Here is a 16,457-nt window from a genome sequence, read left to right on the forward strand (position 1 = left end):
ACAGCATTTCTCTTTCCGCTGCATCACATGGCACAGCAGAAACTTCTACATGGTGACTAAAAGCTTTATGGTAATAACTAGTATTGCAGGAAAGAATAGGGGTTTCTCTCTCTCGTGCAGCTATGAAGAGGAATGCTTCAGAGTATCACCTTCATCTGTCCTTCCCCAAGTGTTTTCACAGACATGCACAAGCATATACCCTCTCATCTTGCATAGATTCAGATGCCACTTTCTAACCAGGCATAGGAATTTGGAAGATGGATATGCTACAGGGAAAGTAAGTCTCACATCAGATCTTCAGCCAGGTAGTAAGTGGTCCAACCAAAATTTACGAAGACATTCAGGACTGGTTTGAACTTGCCTTGACAGTTTAATTAGGTAACTTCCTCAAAGCTATTCCCTTCTCTGAATGACTTATCAAATATATCCTGAACAGCTTAACCACTGGGAATTTCTCACCTGCATATTTAAATCATTTAAGTTACACTTGCATTCTTACACATAAATTAGCGACTTGCACAAGGTAATCTAGCTTCACTGACCTTTCTACTGTTGCGACATTTTCCAGTTCATCTGAACTGAGTTTGCAGTTGGCGCTTCGGGTGACTGGCTCCCTAATGCATGTTAGTAGGGTGGCTCCCTGCTTCACAGCTAGTTTCAGCTCATCCTGAGGGGAAAGAACAAGCCAAACAAATTGTATGTATTTACTGTATCAATGCTCACATCTCTCAGGTGTACAACATAGGTTGTACCTCCTAAAGGAAGGTTCTTTCATAGGTTGTTAAATACTTTGAACAAAATAGAAATGCTTACTAAAGATGACATTTTTTCTAGAAACATAGAGACTAAATCTATTCACATTGAATGATAGATATATTTATAAGAAAAGGAATAATATATAACTTCTGAGAAGATTGCATTTCTGACCTGGCAACTTGCAAAATAAATTATTCTACAAATTTAATGTGTGCTGCAGATCGTTCAGTGAGCTGAAGGACTGTACTGAGACATAGCACTTCTTAATGGAATTTCCTTAAACAACACTGTGACAAGCTGAGACACAGTATGTCAGCCATCAAGGAGTCATCCACAGAAGGAGGGGTCTTCCAAGCATGAAACATGAACAACAAAAAGGACAATGAATCTCAAACATTAACATGTCAGCTAAGGAGTCCCCACATCACTGCATGCTTCTTGGGTGAAACTTGTGCTAATATAGCTTAAGTAGTATTTTTTCTCTTGCATTTAACTTAAGGTATTTCTTGACAGCAGTAATGTTTTCTTCTGAGCCTTACTCTACAAAGCTAAACTTGACCCAACTTGTTTTGAAAAACAAAACAAGTCATCATCTAGTTAGATCATTCTGTCTCTTTCTGGATTATCCTTAAATCTAGTCTAGTGTGAATTCATCCTTTCTGATGAACTCTTCATCAGGAGCCCATGCTATTCCAGATGTGACCCTATAACACTCTCTCATACAGAAGTGACATTTCCCTGTTCTATTATTCCTGAAGCTGCAAAAAGTCCTTTTTCATAGTTCAATCAAATCAGCCTCCCAAATCCAGGTTTCTGTCCTCTTCTGTAATTTCCAGACAATGGAATCCCAAATGATGGCAGAAAATTTTGTTGAATCAAAAATCATATATTGAACTGATGGTGCTGTCTTGAGACAATATTCACCTTCAGCTTGCTGTGGTGGTCAGTGTGTGCAGAGAGGAGCTCCTCTGTGCACTGCACATCATTGGGAAGTTCAGTCTCTGCTAGGTCTGTTCCAAAAGTCTGTAGCATCTGTGCTGTTGTTTTTACTGTCATTGCAAAGTTTTCAATAGCCTGGAAAAGCAAAAGCATAAAGTTACAGACTGGTTATTTCCCCTTAGCCCTGTAACAATGCTTAGTCCTTCAGGCATACTGTGCTGCAAGTATTACATGCCTGTAAACCTGGCCATGTTGCCTTTCGTTGGACAGATATGCTAAAAGTAACAAAATAAATCCCTGTGTCACAAATTATCTTTTCTTAGGCCTATAAGTATTGTCATCTCCATGAACCAGCCGGGGAACTCCCAGAACTTAGCAGACATAATGAAACCACAGAGGACATCAATTTCAAAGTCAGGACTTCAGACCCTCTGCCCATGCTTGCTGGGAAACTTTACTGTGTTTAAAATATTAATGAAGGCTTTATTTAAGTTGAGGGGACTCTGAAAGTATTTAGAGCAAAGCCCTTTTACATTTATATTTACACAGCCATTATTCACCCAGCAGCAATCTGTCTTCCCCCTGGCTTTCGAAAATGTGCATCTTCATCCTGCCTATCTGTACTAGATGCACGCCAGTCACTCCCTCCCATCTGTTCATATTAGTACACAAATACAAGAATGACTCACTGCAAATACAGTATAAATACATAAATTCATTGGAGCATTGCTATTTCTTTATATCTTTGGTGCATCAACACATAACTTGTCAGAAAACTTTGGTTTTCCTGAAGAAAGGGGAGGTGAGAAAGGCTTAAATACAATGCTGCCTTTTTTAGGGACTGCATTGTTTTGTTTAGAAAAACAATATTTTATTCTTAACACTTTCTGATCTAACCCACCCAATGGCTTGAATCAGTCAACAGCACTAGGAATGCTTTTATACCCAGTCAGACACTACATAGTTATTGCAAGTTGCATTCCCTTCTCCAGCAATGATGGGAATTCCCCATTTGCAACCACAACAGTTAAAACCATGCTGCGTGCTCAGTGAAAAACAAACTAGAGGTGGATCATCATTCAAAAGACGCAGAGAGAAATTACATTCCACATATGTGATCTGAAACATGACCCAGATGAGTCAATGCTAGCAGAGTTCTTAACCTTCCCTTTTTTTCCCATAAATTCTTGCTTGCTTTCAACATAAGCAGTACAGACCTTTGCAGCTGTAGCCTGCTGTTCTCATCACTGAAACTACTGGATTAAAGTTGGCTGAAATGTCACACTTCTGACTGCAGCACAGATAGAGCCATCCACCACCAAAGGCCGTTTACTAACAGCCAGAAAAGTACTTTGTGAGCAAGAAAGCTCATAGGCTCCCAGCTATTCAAGATAAGAAAGCAGAAACAAAGAGCTACAAAGTGAGATTGCTGTTTCACTATCATTTAGCAACAGTTTAAAGCTGTTTCAGAAAATAAGCACTGGCAGGACAACACATGAGAACAGTAAGAGGAGCAGCAAAAGGCATGAAGACTGTAACTCGGCAAGACTGAAAGTTGGGTTGTTTCAAGGTGCCATCGGGTTGACATTGCCCTGATGACAACTTCTTACCCAGCAGAAATTCCTTGGCTGCCTGCATCATGAGCTTATCAGTGTTTCAGTTAATAGCATGCTTGCCTCCACCCTCTCCCGTGTGTATGAGTAATAAATTATTTCATATACCTAGGTTACATCTGTGGGTTTGTTTTCTTTCCCCAGGTCTTTCTGCTTGGTAAAAGTTTTTCAAACAAATTTAACCAAAAGATCTGGGGACTACGTCACCTTGTCACTTCAACGTCACCTCAAATCTTGGCTCATTTTTATCTGCATATTTTCCAAAACTACATATTCATGCTTTCTGTAAAAGCCTGTCATTAATAAACAGTACAGCCTTTCTTGTACCTCTTTTTACTCCCCTTCCTCATTTTTTCAAGCCTTTAGCTGTTTGAGAGCTCATATAGATGACTCCTTCAGACTTACCCCTCCTACAAGGACAGTTGCATATTTTTGATACTTTTAACATGTAAGCCTTTCATATATCTCAATTCTAACCTCAGCGTAGTCAACACAGCTATGAATGTGTTCAGACCAGTGTTAGAGGAAATTCAGATTCTGTGTTTGCATATTTAAAAGCTTGAAATATTTGGTGGTTCTCTAGGATAGTAAAATTTAATTTCATAAGGACAGTAAAGCACAGAAAGTGATAACAGGGAAGTGACGAAAGTGACAAAACTGACTTGACTTAACAAAGCTACCTCAGAAAATCTCTTTTTCCAAGTGTTAGATCTAACATGTGTGTCAGCAACAAAAGACTAAAACCCAAGACTGCTCAGAACACTGCAAAACCTTGGGGCTACTTAGGTATGAGTTCTAACATATCACCCTTGCAAGCAGACCCATAGATTCTGCATTCAGTCCTTGGGAAATTAATTAATTTTCCAGGATCAGAACCCACCTTTGCCCATGTTTACTTAGATAGGATGAGAAAATATCTATGCTGCTAATCTTCCAGGGCTTGGGGTCTGGTTTTTGTAAAGTGTTACCTTTTCTTGGTGCCATAAGGAATTGTTTTCATTGTTTTGAAGCAGCCACTGAAATGCATTAACCAATCCAAAAAGCGAACAATCAACCCTGTAACAAGTTTCCTCAAAGGCAATAGAATAAAAAGGTTTTCTGCCTTCCTACAATTAACTGCCTTCCACTGCTCAAAGTAACACATAGCTGGACTACAAGTTTACATAGCACAGAAACAAAACCAAAGAAATAAAATCAAGTGTTGTATTTTTCTTCTCTTAAAGCCATGGACATAATTAAACATTAAAGTGAGAATTTTGACCTTTGATTCAGTAAAGTGCTAAAAATTAGGTTCAACTTCAACCATGAACTAAAGGCCTATGAATGTCATCAATTACTCTAAAGATAGGAATGTGCCAAAGAGCCTTGCTGAGTAAGGCCATAGTCCAGGTCATCAGTGAGATACAGATCACTACTTCTGTTAAACACATTTGGGGAACTTACCTTTCTCTACTTAAGTCATGGATTTCCTCTTTCCATGAGTCCCTAGGAGAATCCATAGGTTGAAATGCAGCTGAAGAGTTACTACTTAGTAGTTGCTCTGCATTCATCATCTGGACAATTTTGGGTGTAGATGTGTGTAAGAATGCCAATACTCACAGTTCGGTGATGTATCCACTGACTGTGACCATACTCCAGGGTTCCTCCCAGCTCCCGGGTCAGCTGACTTTTGTCAATATAGCCATGCAGATCAGAGACAGAATTTAACATGATGATCTGAAACAAATCCAGACACAATGGACTGAGAGAAATAACAAACCCTTTCAATCATCGTTCCTGGGATCTGGGTTTGCCTTAAACATATGACCAAACTGTAGTTCCACCATAGCCAGTAGGTTCCCATTATGTTTTTATTCATGCAATGGATGGTTTATTTTCACTAGATTTTCATCACAACATGCATATGGCTATTCTTGAACTAACCATAATTTGGCATCATCTTGCTCCTTGCTAGGCTGAAGATGCAGTCATTCTGCATGTACATCAAAAGCAAAAGTATAGTGTTTATAATGTTCTCACAAACTTCCATGAAATAGTTTTTGTATTTTCTAGGTAACTGTTATTTACAGAGAAATCATGGAGCAAACAGGTTAAACAGCTCCCTCAACACCAACCACTTGACCCAAAGAAGTGCTGAAATGAGACCAGAGAGATTAAGATTTTCCTTTCAGCTGTATCATTTTTATGGCACTCTATGTCCACTGAGTGCACTGCATTATTCCATTTTAAACCATAATAAAAGAGAAATGGGAGACAAACCTAAACAAGTTTTCTTTGTTTAAAGAGTCTCCTTACCACTAGACCTCCTTAATGAAAGCAAAACTAGATTTGCATTCAGTTTTGGGTACGCAGTATTACCTTTGGCAAACACTTTAATTATGCCTTGTCTAACATCTAGAAAATACACCATGATTTCAGCCACAGAAAATAAGATTTTGAGCAAAAAATTACTAGAAATGTTAAGCCTTACGCTTTAATATATGTCAAATGTATTACTTCACTCTAACTGACTATGCATGTTAGCAGCTCCAAGGGAGAATGGTAAGCACACTTGCAAGCTCTGTGGGCAATGAGATGAGCACAGATATGTGGAGGCAAGAAGATGTATGATTCTAGGTTGACAATGCTCTAAGAAAAGCCTTGAGAACAAACCTGAACAGGTTTTTAGTTGATCATTGTTACAGAATCATACTAGAGTAATTTAGGTTGGCAGGAACTTCAGGTCTCTAGTCCAACTTCTTTCTCAAAGATGGGTCAGCTGAGATCAAACCAGGTTGCTCAGGGTGTTCCGGAAGCCTCCAAGGACTGAGACTGTCCAACCTCTTTGAGCAGTCTGGTCCACTGCCTGATTACCTTTGTGTTGAAAAAGTTTTTCCTTAAATCAGAGCTGCCCTTGTTTCACTTTGTGTCAGTTATCTTTTCTCCTACGGTCATGCACAACTTGGCTGCATACTTGGAGAAACTGGAAAGCTGCTGGTACGTTGCATTAACCCTCCCAAGCTTCTCCTTCTCCAGGCTAGATAAGCCCAGTTGCCTCAGCATCTCCTTGTAGAGCACATGCTCCAAGCCCTGACCTTGTTGTTGGCTTTCTGTTGACCTCACTTTAGATTAATATTTTTCTTGTACTGGGGTAACCAAAACTGGAGAGGGTATTCTCAGTGCAGTCTAATAAGAACCAAATAAAGCAGGATAATCACTTGTCTCAATCTGCTGGCTGTGCTCCTGTCAGTAATGTTGCTGTGAATGTGGGATGCAGACAGATTCCTTTGTTGTCAGTGCACACTGCTGGCTCATGTATGGCTTTCCGTCTACCAGGTTCTCAGGTCCTTGTCAGCAGAGCTGCTCCCTGGACAGTCAAGCTACATCCTGTGTTGCTGCCAACAATACAACACTGTTTGTTGTTGGGACAGAGGAACATGGGCTCTTCCTTATTGAGGAAGAAAGTCCTTCCCAGTTGCAGAACTTTGTATTTGTCCCTTATTTACTTCATAATATACTCATCAGGCCATTCCTTGAGCTTACATCCCAGTGGCTCTGTTTTTCAGTGTACCCACTGCTCCCCAGTTTAGTGTCATCTGCAAACTTGATGACAGCGCACCATGTTGCCTCTTCCACATCATTGATAAAGATGTTAAATAGCAGATAGGACTACATCATTCCACTTGTTGCCAACCTCCAGGTAGAGTATGACCCATTAACCATTACCCTCTGAGCCCAATCATGCAACTAGTTTTTAAATCCATCTAGTTGTCCACCCATCCAGACTTTAGCATCCTAACTTGGATACAAGAATATTGTGGGAGATGCATCTGGTCTCATGAACCTGTATGGGTTGAATATTCTCAAGTAGTCCTTAACTGAGTAGTTCTTTACTTCCAGCAGTTCATCTTCACCTTGAACCCAGCTGCTAAATACAGAGGCCAGGAGACCTTGTTGGTAAAGAAACTGAGGCAAAGAAAGCACAGAGTATCTGAGTGAAAGCTAAAAGGGAAAAGTATTCCATGAATGCATTACCAAACACTGTTTTGTTATAATCAAGAAATATCAAAAAACCACATAATCTTGGAGTAGCCTCAGATTGGAACATGCAGTCTATGCACTACTTCTGAACTGCAAATTATCTTTAAGAAAGTAGGTCTTAACTGCCCTGTAACTCTTCCTCATCAGAGATGTTGCTGACAAACTGGAAATCTCTTGATAATCCAAAGTTCACTGAAACTACAGAAGAACACTGTCATAGAATCTCAGAATGGTTTGGGTTTGGAAGAGACCTTAACTATGATCTAGTTCCAACCCTCTGCCATGGGCAGGGCTATATTCCACTAGACCAAGTTGCTCAAAGCCCTGTCCAGTGTGGCCTTGAAAGGATGGGGCATTCACAACTTCCTTGGGCTTTTCTTTTAGGAAGATGTTTGCTTTAAGCCAGTATGCTCAGCATGAGCCATAAAGCACAACAGCTATGGTGCTACCTGACAGGGCACAAGACTTTGCCCTGCAGGCATCTCTGCAGGAGGAAACCTAGGAGCAATCCAACATCCACCTAAGAAACCAGTCTTACAGAGGCTTAGCATCTTCCACTTCTTGCCATACTGAATACATCCACATTCAGTAAGCTATAGCATACAAGAGAGTAGCAGTTTGGAAGAGGAGGGCCTGCACAGGCAGGCCAGCACAGGACACAGAGCTATCGTGGGGTTGCTTTGTGACGGGTTAGGCCATCTGAAAGAAGTCACAGCCTACAAAGATCAAAGAAGTGTTTGCTATGGACAGATCATTCAGCTTTTTGTGTACACTATGAAGCTGGTTTAACTCACTTCCCAGAAGGGGAGGGTCCTTAGGTAAATCTCTGGGTGTCCCTTTTAAATTTCCAGATTGTATCTCAGATGAACCCCGGTGTATCTCCTGTATTTCTGTACCGTGCTCTTGGGTAATGATATTTAACCAAATCACTATCCCAATAGAGATTTATCTCAGGGGGTTTTATTAACCACATTTGTATGTCAATAAGTCATATAAATCCTGCATTTCCTTAATGTGCCTGGTTTACTATTTCAGCCTTTATTTCCTGTTCTTGTTTGACCTTCTGGCTTCTAGTCAATTCAGTGTTGATTTAACCCAGCAAATCTACTTTACAGAATATATTTGCAGTCTGATAGTTCAGATAAACTATTTAATAAATGTTTCCTTAACAAATGCACACCATATTATTGAAGCCCCTTTTCAAATGCTTACATCCTGGCCCTGACTCACTTACTGTGCTAGGAAATGCAACTCATCCACAGCCCAGTTATGACATTTATGTTGTCATAGTGCCAAATGCAGAACATAAACAAACACCTGCAAACAATCTAAAAGTTGATTGTGGTATTAAAGATAGGTACTGACACCTAATTGCTTGAGTAAGAATATCTCCAATGGGATGAGAATTCTCTGGCCCTCTTCTCATGCTTGGCATGTAGGATGCAAATTTGAAGGAGGACGGAGAGATGTCACTCTCAGTAACAAATCACATCTGAAACTGGGGTAACACAGAGGCATGCCTGTGTTGGCATTGTCTTTTTAGGATGGGCTGCAAACACAGGTGAAAGCCCCATCCACAGATCATGACAGACCCCAAGAACTTAAGACACCTTTAGCACAATCCTAAGCAATTTATGATAGCATCAGGCATATGTGGACAGCATGTATATAAACCTGAAGACTGTCTACAGCTATCTGTGCAGGAGGCAGGCAGATCTAGCAACAAACATACCATTCTCTTAGTTTTGAAAGACTGCCCTAATAGCTCTGTGGACAAACCCAATATGGCTCAAAATCTGAATGGCCAAGACAATCCCAAAGTATCCTCATATCTTGATTTTCCTGCCCATAAGAAAGATGAGTTACAATTTAATACTTACTGCAGTGCTTGATCCCTGCCCAGAATTAACCTCCCTTCCAACTTTCATAGAATCATAGAATAGTTAGGGTTGGAAAGGACCTTAAGATCATTTAGTTCCAGCCCCCCTGCCGTGGGCAGGGACACCTCACACTAAACCATATCACCCAAGGCCTTGTCCAACCTGGTCTTGAACACTGCCAGGGATGGAGCATTCACAACCCCCTGGGCAACCCATTCCAGTGCTTCACCACCCTAACAGGAAAGAATTTCCTCCTTATATCCAATCTGAACTTCCCCTGTTTAAGTTTTAACCCGTTACCCCTTGTCCTATCACTACAGTCCCTAATGAAGAGTCCCTCCCCAGCATCCCTATAGGCCCCCTTCAGATACTGGAAGGCTGCTATGAGGTCTCCACACAGCCTTCTCTTCTCCAGGATGAACAGCCCCAACTTCCTCAGCCTGTCCTCATATGGGAGGTGCTCCAGTCCCCTGATCATCCTCATGGCCCTTCTCTGGACTTGTTCCAACAGTTCCATGTCCTTTTTATGTTTAGGACACCAGAACGGCACACAATACTCCAAGTGAGGTCTCAGGAGAGCAGAGCAGAGGGGCAGGATCACCTCCTTCAACCTGCTGGTCACGCTCCTTTTGATGCAGCCCAGGATATGGTTGGCTTTCTGGGCTGCAAGCGCATACTGCCGGCTCATGATCATTTTCTCATTGATCAACACCCCCAAGTCCTTCTCCACAGGGCTGCTCTGAATCTCTTCTCTGCCCAACCTGTAGCTCTGCCTGGGATTGCTCCGACCCAGGTGTAGGACCTTGCACTTGGCATGGTTAAACTTCATGAGGTTGGCATCAGCCCACCTCACAAGTGTGTCGAGGTCCCTCTGGATGGCATTCCTTCCCTCCAGCGTATCAACCGAACCACACAGCTTGGTGTCATTGACAAACTTACTGAGGGTGCATTCAATCCTACTGTCCATGTCAGCGACGAAGATGTTGAACAAGACGGGTCCCAACACCGATCCCTGAGGGACACCACTCGTTACTGGTCTCCAGCTGGACATTGAGCCATTGACTACAACTCTTTGTGTGCAGCCATCCAGCCAGTTCTTTATCCACTGAGTGGTCCATCCATCAAATTGATGTCTCTCCAATTTAGAGACAAGGATGTCGTGTGGGACAGTGTCAAACACTTTACACAAGTCCAGGTAGATGACATCAACTGCTCTACCCCTGTCCATCATTTCTGTAGCCCCATCATAGAAGGTCACCAAATTGGTCAGGCAGGATTTCCCCTTAGTGAAGCCATGCTGGCTGTCACCAAGCACCTTGTTGATTTTCATGTGCCTTAGCATGCCTTCCAGGAGAATCTGCTCCAAGATTTTGCCAGGCACAGAGATGAGACTGACTGGTCTGTAATTCCCCTGGGTCATCCATTTTCCCCCATAGTTTCAAGTTGAATTTGAAATTCAAAATTGTCATCAAATAAATTGCTAAAAGTATAGAAAATGCTGAATTGTTAGAAAATGCTAATTCTTGGTGAAGTTGTCCCTTCCTAGGCCGCAGTTGCTGGTACAACAGTTGCTATAGCAACAGATTGTGGCTTATTAAATACAGGAACATCCAGTTTTTAAGGTGCTATAAAATGGAAAGATTTTGTTTTGTAGCCAAACATGTATTTTTACATCAATTTTGCATTTCAATTACCAAAAAGTAACCCTTGACAAACTACAGTCAACATTACAGTTTAATCCACAATAATCAAATGGATATTTGTGGTTCCTTTTCTGTATGCATTGTAATAAACTGGCTGCTCTCTCTTACTTCAGAAGAAGCACAAAGTATTTTAAACACCTGATCTTCAAACTTAGGTATTGACAGAGCTAGAATCTGTTGTAGGAGAGCCACAGATCTTTTGCAAAACTGTATAAAACCACAAGCAAAATCCAAAACAATCATATGAAATTATTCCAGTAAAGTCATTGTGGAACACAGTATGAATCTGGTCCAGGATGAAATACCATCAATAATCATAATTCAAGTTTGTTTATAAGCCACTTTGAAACCACATGCAAACATGCAGCTATGAACAACTCCCTAAAGAGCTCTCTTAGAATAATCTAAAACTTAAACTCTTTCAGGAATGCTGACTTACAGCATATGCCAAGTGTATATAAAAAGAAGTAAAAACCAGACTTTGAATCTTGAGGGCATGGGGATCAAAGGCTTTAAGAACAGACAATGCTATGCAAGCATTTAACAAGGCACTGTCAGCAGTCCCGTGGATAATACATAAAATAGTGCAGAATTCAGCCCTAGCCTTCCACTGCTCTGTAGTACTAAACAGTTATGTTTGTCACCAAAGTGAGAAGATCTACCTCTACCTACATCAGGGGAATGGCTCCAATGGACTTATATGTCAATACTTAAAAAACAAATCACATTTTATAGCTAGACTGACATAGTAACATGTCCATTAAATACTGTGAAGCATCCACTGGTAATTAACCCTTTAACATTACTATTATACAAACCACACAGACCCAGATAAAAGTCCCCAGTTGCCACATACAATAAAATTTCATTTACTGTGTTATGAGAAGTTGCTGACACTTGATAACTGCAAACACGGAGATAAAGAAAACACACAGGCAAAAAATGCATGCTTACCGGTACCTTCATTTTAAAGTCATCTCGATAGAGTTTAATGCCAATGTCAGCGATTGCCCTTTGGATAAAGCGGGAAGGTCTCAGGACAAACACTAGCTGCAGGTTTCCTGGAAATGCTCCCTGCAAGAAACATGGAACTATTAGAAGGCTTAACTCTGCCTTCCAGGAAGGCCACGGGAATTTTCAGCCAAATGTTTCCTAAAGAGGGCAAAGCATGTAGGACTTACTGAACCTTGCTCAGTCCAGCTGCTAATAGTATCAGCTGGTCCATTCAGTATGTGCCCATTGTCACAATTTCCAAAGCTGACAAAAAGACTGGCCCTTTTTTACTGCCCAGCCATGCATTGTTTTCTTATATGGATTTAGCAGAGAGCTCTAAAGTTTCGTCACTAGCACCTTCCTCCCCGAGATCTGAACCACACCAAGCCCCCTTTGCGCTACCACGCCACAGGTTTTCCCGTTTCCTAGGCTGCCGCCACTAGAGGGCAAAACTGGATACCAACGTTGGACTTGGTGAAAGAAAGGGGTGGCGCAGAGGAGTACCCCAGGCTGACCTACCTTCTCCTTCTGGAACAGCTTTTTAATATTTTTAACCTCGCATATTCTTCCCCACACACACTCACTCAACACATTCATCAGACATGGCTCTGTCTGCAACACAACATCCTACATCTCTCATGCACTCCTCTGAGCTCATCAACATAAAAAAAAGAACAATTTCTAGAAGAGGGCAGCTAAAAAGAACTGAGAATGAAAAGTAATTCTGTTTAAATTCCTTGAAAAAACTTAAAAGGTGCCTTGGTCACACTTCTGTGTATACATGCTTGCTCTCAGAGCACATATTCCTAGTAATAGGTGTATAAAACCAGCTGCTTTCATTGGCACTGAAAATCAGTGCTTAGCTCTGACTTTTGCAAACAAGATAGAATAAGCTATTATGAGTTTCTGACAGAGATCGCTTACTACCACGCAAACAGAAGCCCCTTGAGATCTGTTTCTTTCACAAGGAGGCCACATCATCACATCAGTGCACAGAAGTGTACGTCTGTTATACTCTTCTAGGAACCAACTTCAAATTACTAGAATTTGTATTGCAGTCAACCCAGCAAATAAGGAATTTGTCTTAATTCAGCAGTAAATAAGGCTGTGTAATTTGTTTTTGCACCTTTCTCCCTCTTTAACATTCAAGAGCTTCAGGGCAGGGGAGAATCTGCATCCACAGCCAGAAAATGTGAGCTAAAAATGAGCACATGAAACTGTATCCTGTGCTGAAGGTTCAACAGATAATTTTCATTTCCAGAAGATAAATAACAAAAGTAAGCACTTACTGCTATCCGTGTCAGGGATGCCTTGACTGCGCTCCATTTGTCCCGTCGTCTGTCTATGATGATGATGAATCCGATGCTGGCAGCCTCCAGACTGCAAAACAGATGAAACAAGTATGCTGGGTTACATGGAGATACTCCCATTCCAAGGAAGTGTACTGCAGCAAAACACAGCCTCTGTCAGATCACCCTGTAAGCCCATTACGAAAATGCAACGTAGAGTAGAAAGAATGAGTATTTGGCAGAATTCACATGAAAACAAAAGCCGACAAATTTTCTCTTTCCAGCATGAGGTTAGCAGCTTACACAAGACATGAATACTTTATCTGCTTAATCTCTCAGCTGCTAGGCTACCCTGCTACCAAACTAGGTGATACAAATAGTTCAGGATCATGAATTACACTGTGCTGTATTGAAGACAAAAACCTCAGATCTTGTTTTCTCTGCAAAATAATGTAAGTTATTGGACGCCGCGCTTCAGTCTTCATTCTCCAAGTATGCTGATATCTGACAGGGACACTTAGCTCCAAGGGAGCCTGTATTCCCAACTGTTCCCCTTTGCTTGTGTACACAATGCCCCAGGAATTCTGGTAAGCAAAGCAGGAATTGAAGAGTTCTATCTTGCCAACCACAAAGTGGTTCTAAGGTTGCAAGTCATTCAAATATCCTTTTAACATGTTGGCTAGAGTAACAGTTACTGTTCCTTCTCAGTACTTTTCAAGAAACATCTATGAGGCAGTGATTTGATGCTCTGTCCCATCTATGTAGGACTCATAAATATCCCATTCTCTATCTCTCTCACACAAAAATCCCACTTTGGTGCACAGTGCTTCAGTGGGACTGCTCTACTATGCCTCCCAGGAGTGCTCAGAGCTGGGGAGAAGTCCTTGAAAGCTATAAGCACAGAGGAAAAAACCTCCAGAAATGTCATTATAGCACATTGGCTCAGCCATCTCTGGACAAAACAGAGGCAGGCAGAAAGAGCATAAATTACATAATCAAAGGACATACTGCAATCAAACACCCAATTGCAGATTTAAATCAAAAGAAATTGTATAAAACATTTCCTTGATCCCTTTTCCATTGTCCATACAAGAAGCAACCCAGGAACACCATTTTCATGGGTCATTTTGTGCAAACTTGTGTCAATAATCAACAAAGAGCACCAACGTTAGCAGTACTGAGCTTCTGCTGTAGCTCTGCAGGATTAAGAACAGCAACCTGAAAGCCAAAGTATTATGCAAATCCAAGTTGCCATGCAAGTGTTCTTAATAGTTCATACTGGAAAAGGAAAACTCACTGATTTTTCCACTTCAATATTTTTACATCATTCCTCTGAGAGCAACAAAATTCCATGACAATAGATGACCTTTCCTCTTAAGTAATGCAACATGCAGCTCTTTCTTTAGAGGAGAAAAATTGTGTTTGCAGCAGAGCCTCTCAAACAGGGAAAGTAATTAATTCATTTTTCCTGATATATATATATATATATATATGCAAATATATACATATCCTTCAATAGTTCAACAAAGGTTTCAAGGAAAACGAATGGCCAGCTTGGTATCTATGCATTTGCCCTAGTTGTTAGGGAAAAAAAAATTGTTCAGATGAAGGCAGCAAAGAAATTGTATGTATTGCAGACTGTTACAGAAAGGGTGTGAGAAACTAAACACAAAAGTCTCAACCTGGGGGCTTCCTAAAGTACCCAAAAATCTGCACTGGTTTTATCGAACTGCTTCTGGTGCTGGGATCAAAAATTGCTTTGAAAGGCTGAAAGTCATGAAAAGCCTGGGCAAATCAGCCTCAGCCTCCAGACCGCCAGGTAGTATCTCTGTGGACGGGGTGCCTGTCCTGCCTAATGGAGACATACAGGATGAAGGCAGGCTTTTTCCCTCTGCCTTGCCAACCAGTGTTGCTGCACTGGTGCCAGGAATTCTGGTTATATCACCAGAGAAGGTTGTGGTAAACTTGCTGATAGTTTGGAAATCAAAACAAGCACAAAGCCATGCATCATTTTCCTCCTTTGCTTGTGTAATACATGTCAAAAAAAAAAACAAACAAAACAACAAACCCAAATATTTTTGTTTAACGATGTGCCAAGATATGTTTAAGACAACTATAGAAAGAAAACAACTGCTAGAAATTGTAGGGTATAAATGTGTTTAGGTGTCACAAGAGACAGGAAGGGTGCTTTTTTGTTTGTCTATTCTTATTTAATACCTCAGCACAGCATCTCACTCCAGGAAGTTCCAGCTGAAAGGCTGGAACCCCCCACTCCTCAGCATCAGAGCTGCATCCACCCTGGCCACATTGGTCTGCCAATCCTGGTGGCAACAGCCCCAGTTATTCTGTTTGCTACAGATGAAACTGGAAGCTACAAGCCCCCAGTCCTCCAACTAATACAACCACCACCACCCCAAAAGGCAAAAAAGCCTTTGAGAAGCTGTCAAATAAACACAATCTAAAAACCAGGCTGAGGTGCATTGCACCCAGTTCCCTGGCCTAGGGAACAGGAGGCCGTCCATTCAACACTGCCCGCTGTCTGTGTCGTGGTTTAAACCCTCGCCAGACAGCTTGTTCACTCACTCCCAGTGAGTGGTGCCACCAGGCTGAGAGCAATCGAGGCACCCCCCGGGGCTCTCCCCTTCCCCGCTCCTGGAGGAACGGGGAAGAGGATCAAAAGAGTGCAACTCCCACGGGTTGAGACAAGAACAGTCCAGCAACCAATGTACAACACAAATCACCACCGCTACTATCAACTACAACAATGATAAGGGAAAATAACAAGGGAAGAGAATACGATACCACCGGCCAAGAAACGAGTTCCACCCGCAAGCCCGTGTCCTTCTGGGTAACTCCCAGTTACCCCCCACCCCGGGCATGACGTGCTGTGGTATGGAATACCTCTTTGGCTAGCCTGGGTCAGGCATCCTGTCTCTGCTTCCTCACGGCTTCCCCTCCTCCCTGGCAGAGCATGAGCCTCACAAAGTCCTTGGTCAGGGTAAACATCACTTAGCAACAACTGAAAACATCGGTATCACCAGCATTGTTCCCAGGCTGGAAGTCAAAACACAGCACTGCACCAGCTACCACGAAGGAGAAACATGACTGCTACTGCTGAACGCAGGACAGTCTGACATCCAGTCCACAGAAAACTGGCTTGTAAAAGAGAGGATCACACTCATTAACAAAATGTGTTATTAACAAACTCTCCTATATACGATGCACCAGTTCTGGTGAATCCACAATAAAGTTTGTAAACATTTG

The 16,457-nt window shown here is 41.7% G+C and overlaps 1 protein-coding gene across 9 annotated transcripts in view; it reads right to left on the reverse strand.

Annotated features, from left to right (window-relative positions):
* The window catches only part of MCF2L2 (MCF.2 cell line derived transforming sequence-like 2), a 186,268-nt gene that overhangs the window by 113,039 nt on the left and 56,772 nt on the right, over window positions 1–16,457 (reverse strand). For 8 of the 9 annotated variants that reach the window (XM_062603104.1, XM_062603109.1, XM_062603105.1 and 5 more), the window contains exons 4-8: window positions 13,194–13,284; window positions 11,866–11,985; window positions 4,908–5,024; window positions 1,681–1,830; window positions 543–667 (exon numbers count right to left, since the gene is read on the reverse strand). In XM_062603104.1, coding sequence (XP_062459088.1) covers window positions 543–667; window positions 1,681–1,830; window positions 4,908–5,024; window positions 11,866–11,985; window positions 13,194–13,284 — 603 coding nt within the window. The remainder of the gene's footprint in view (window positions 1–542; window positions 668–1,680; window positions 1,831–4,907; window positions 5,025–11,865; window positions 11,986–13,193; window positions 13,285–16,457) is intronic. The other variant, XM_062603103.1, reaches the window with a different exon arrangement.

Source organism: Pezoporus occidentalis, unplaced genomic scaffold (genome assembly GCF_034315485.1).
Source record: "Pezoporus occidentalis ecotype Australia unplaced genomic scaffold, CSIRO_AGI_Poc_V1 ctg8, whole genome shotgun sequence".
Classification (NCBI taxonomy): domain Eukaryota; kingdom Metazoa; phylum Chordata; class Aves; order Psittaciformes; family Psittacidae; genus Pezoporus; species Pezoporus occidentalis.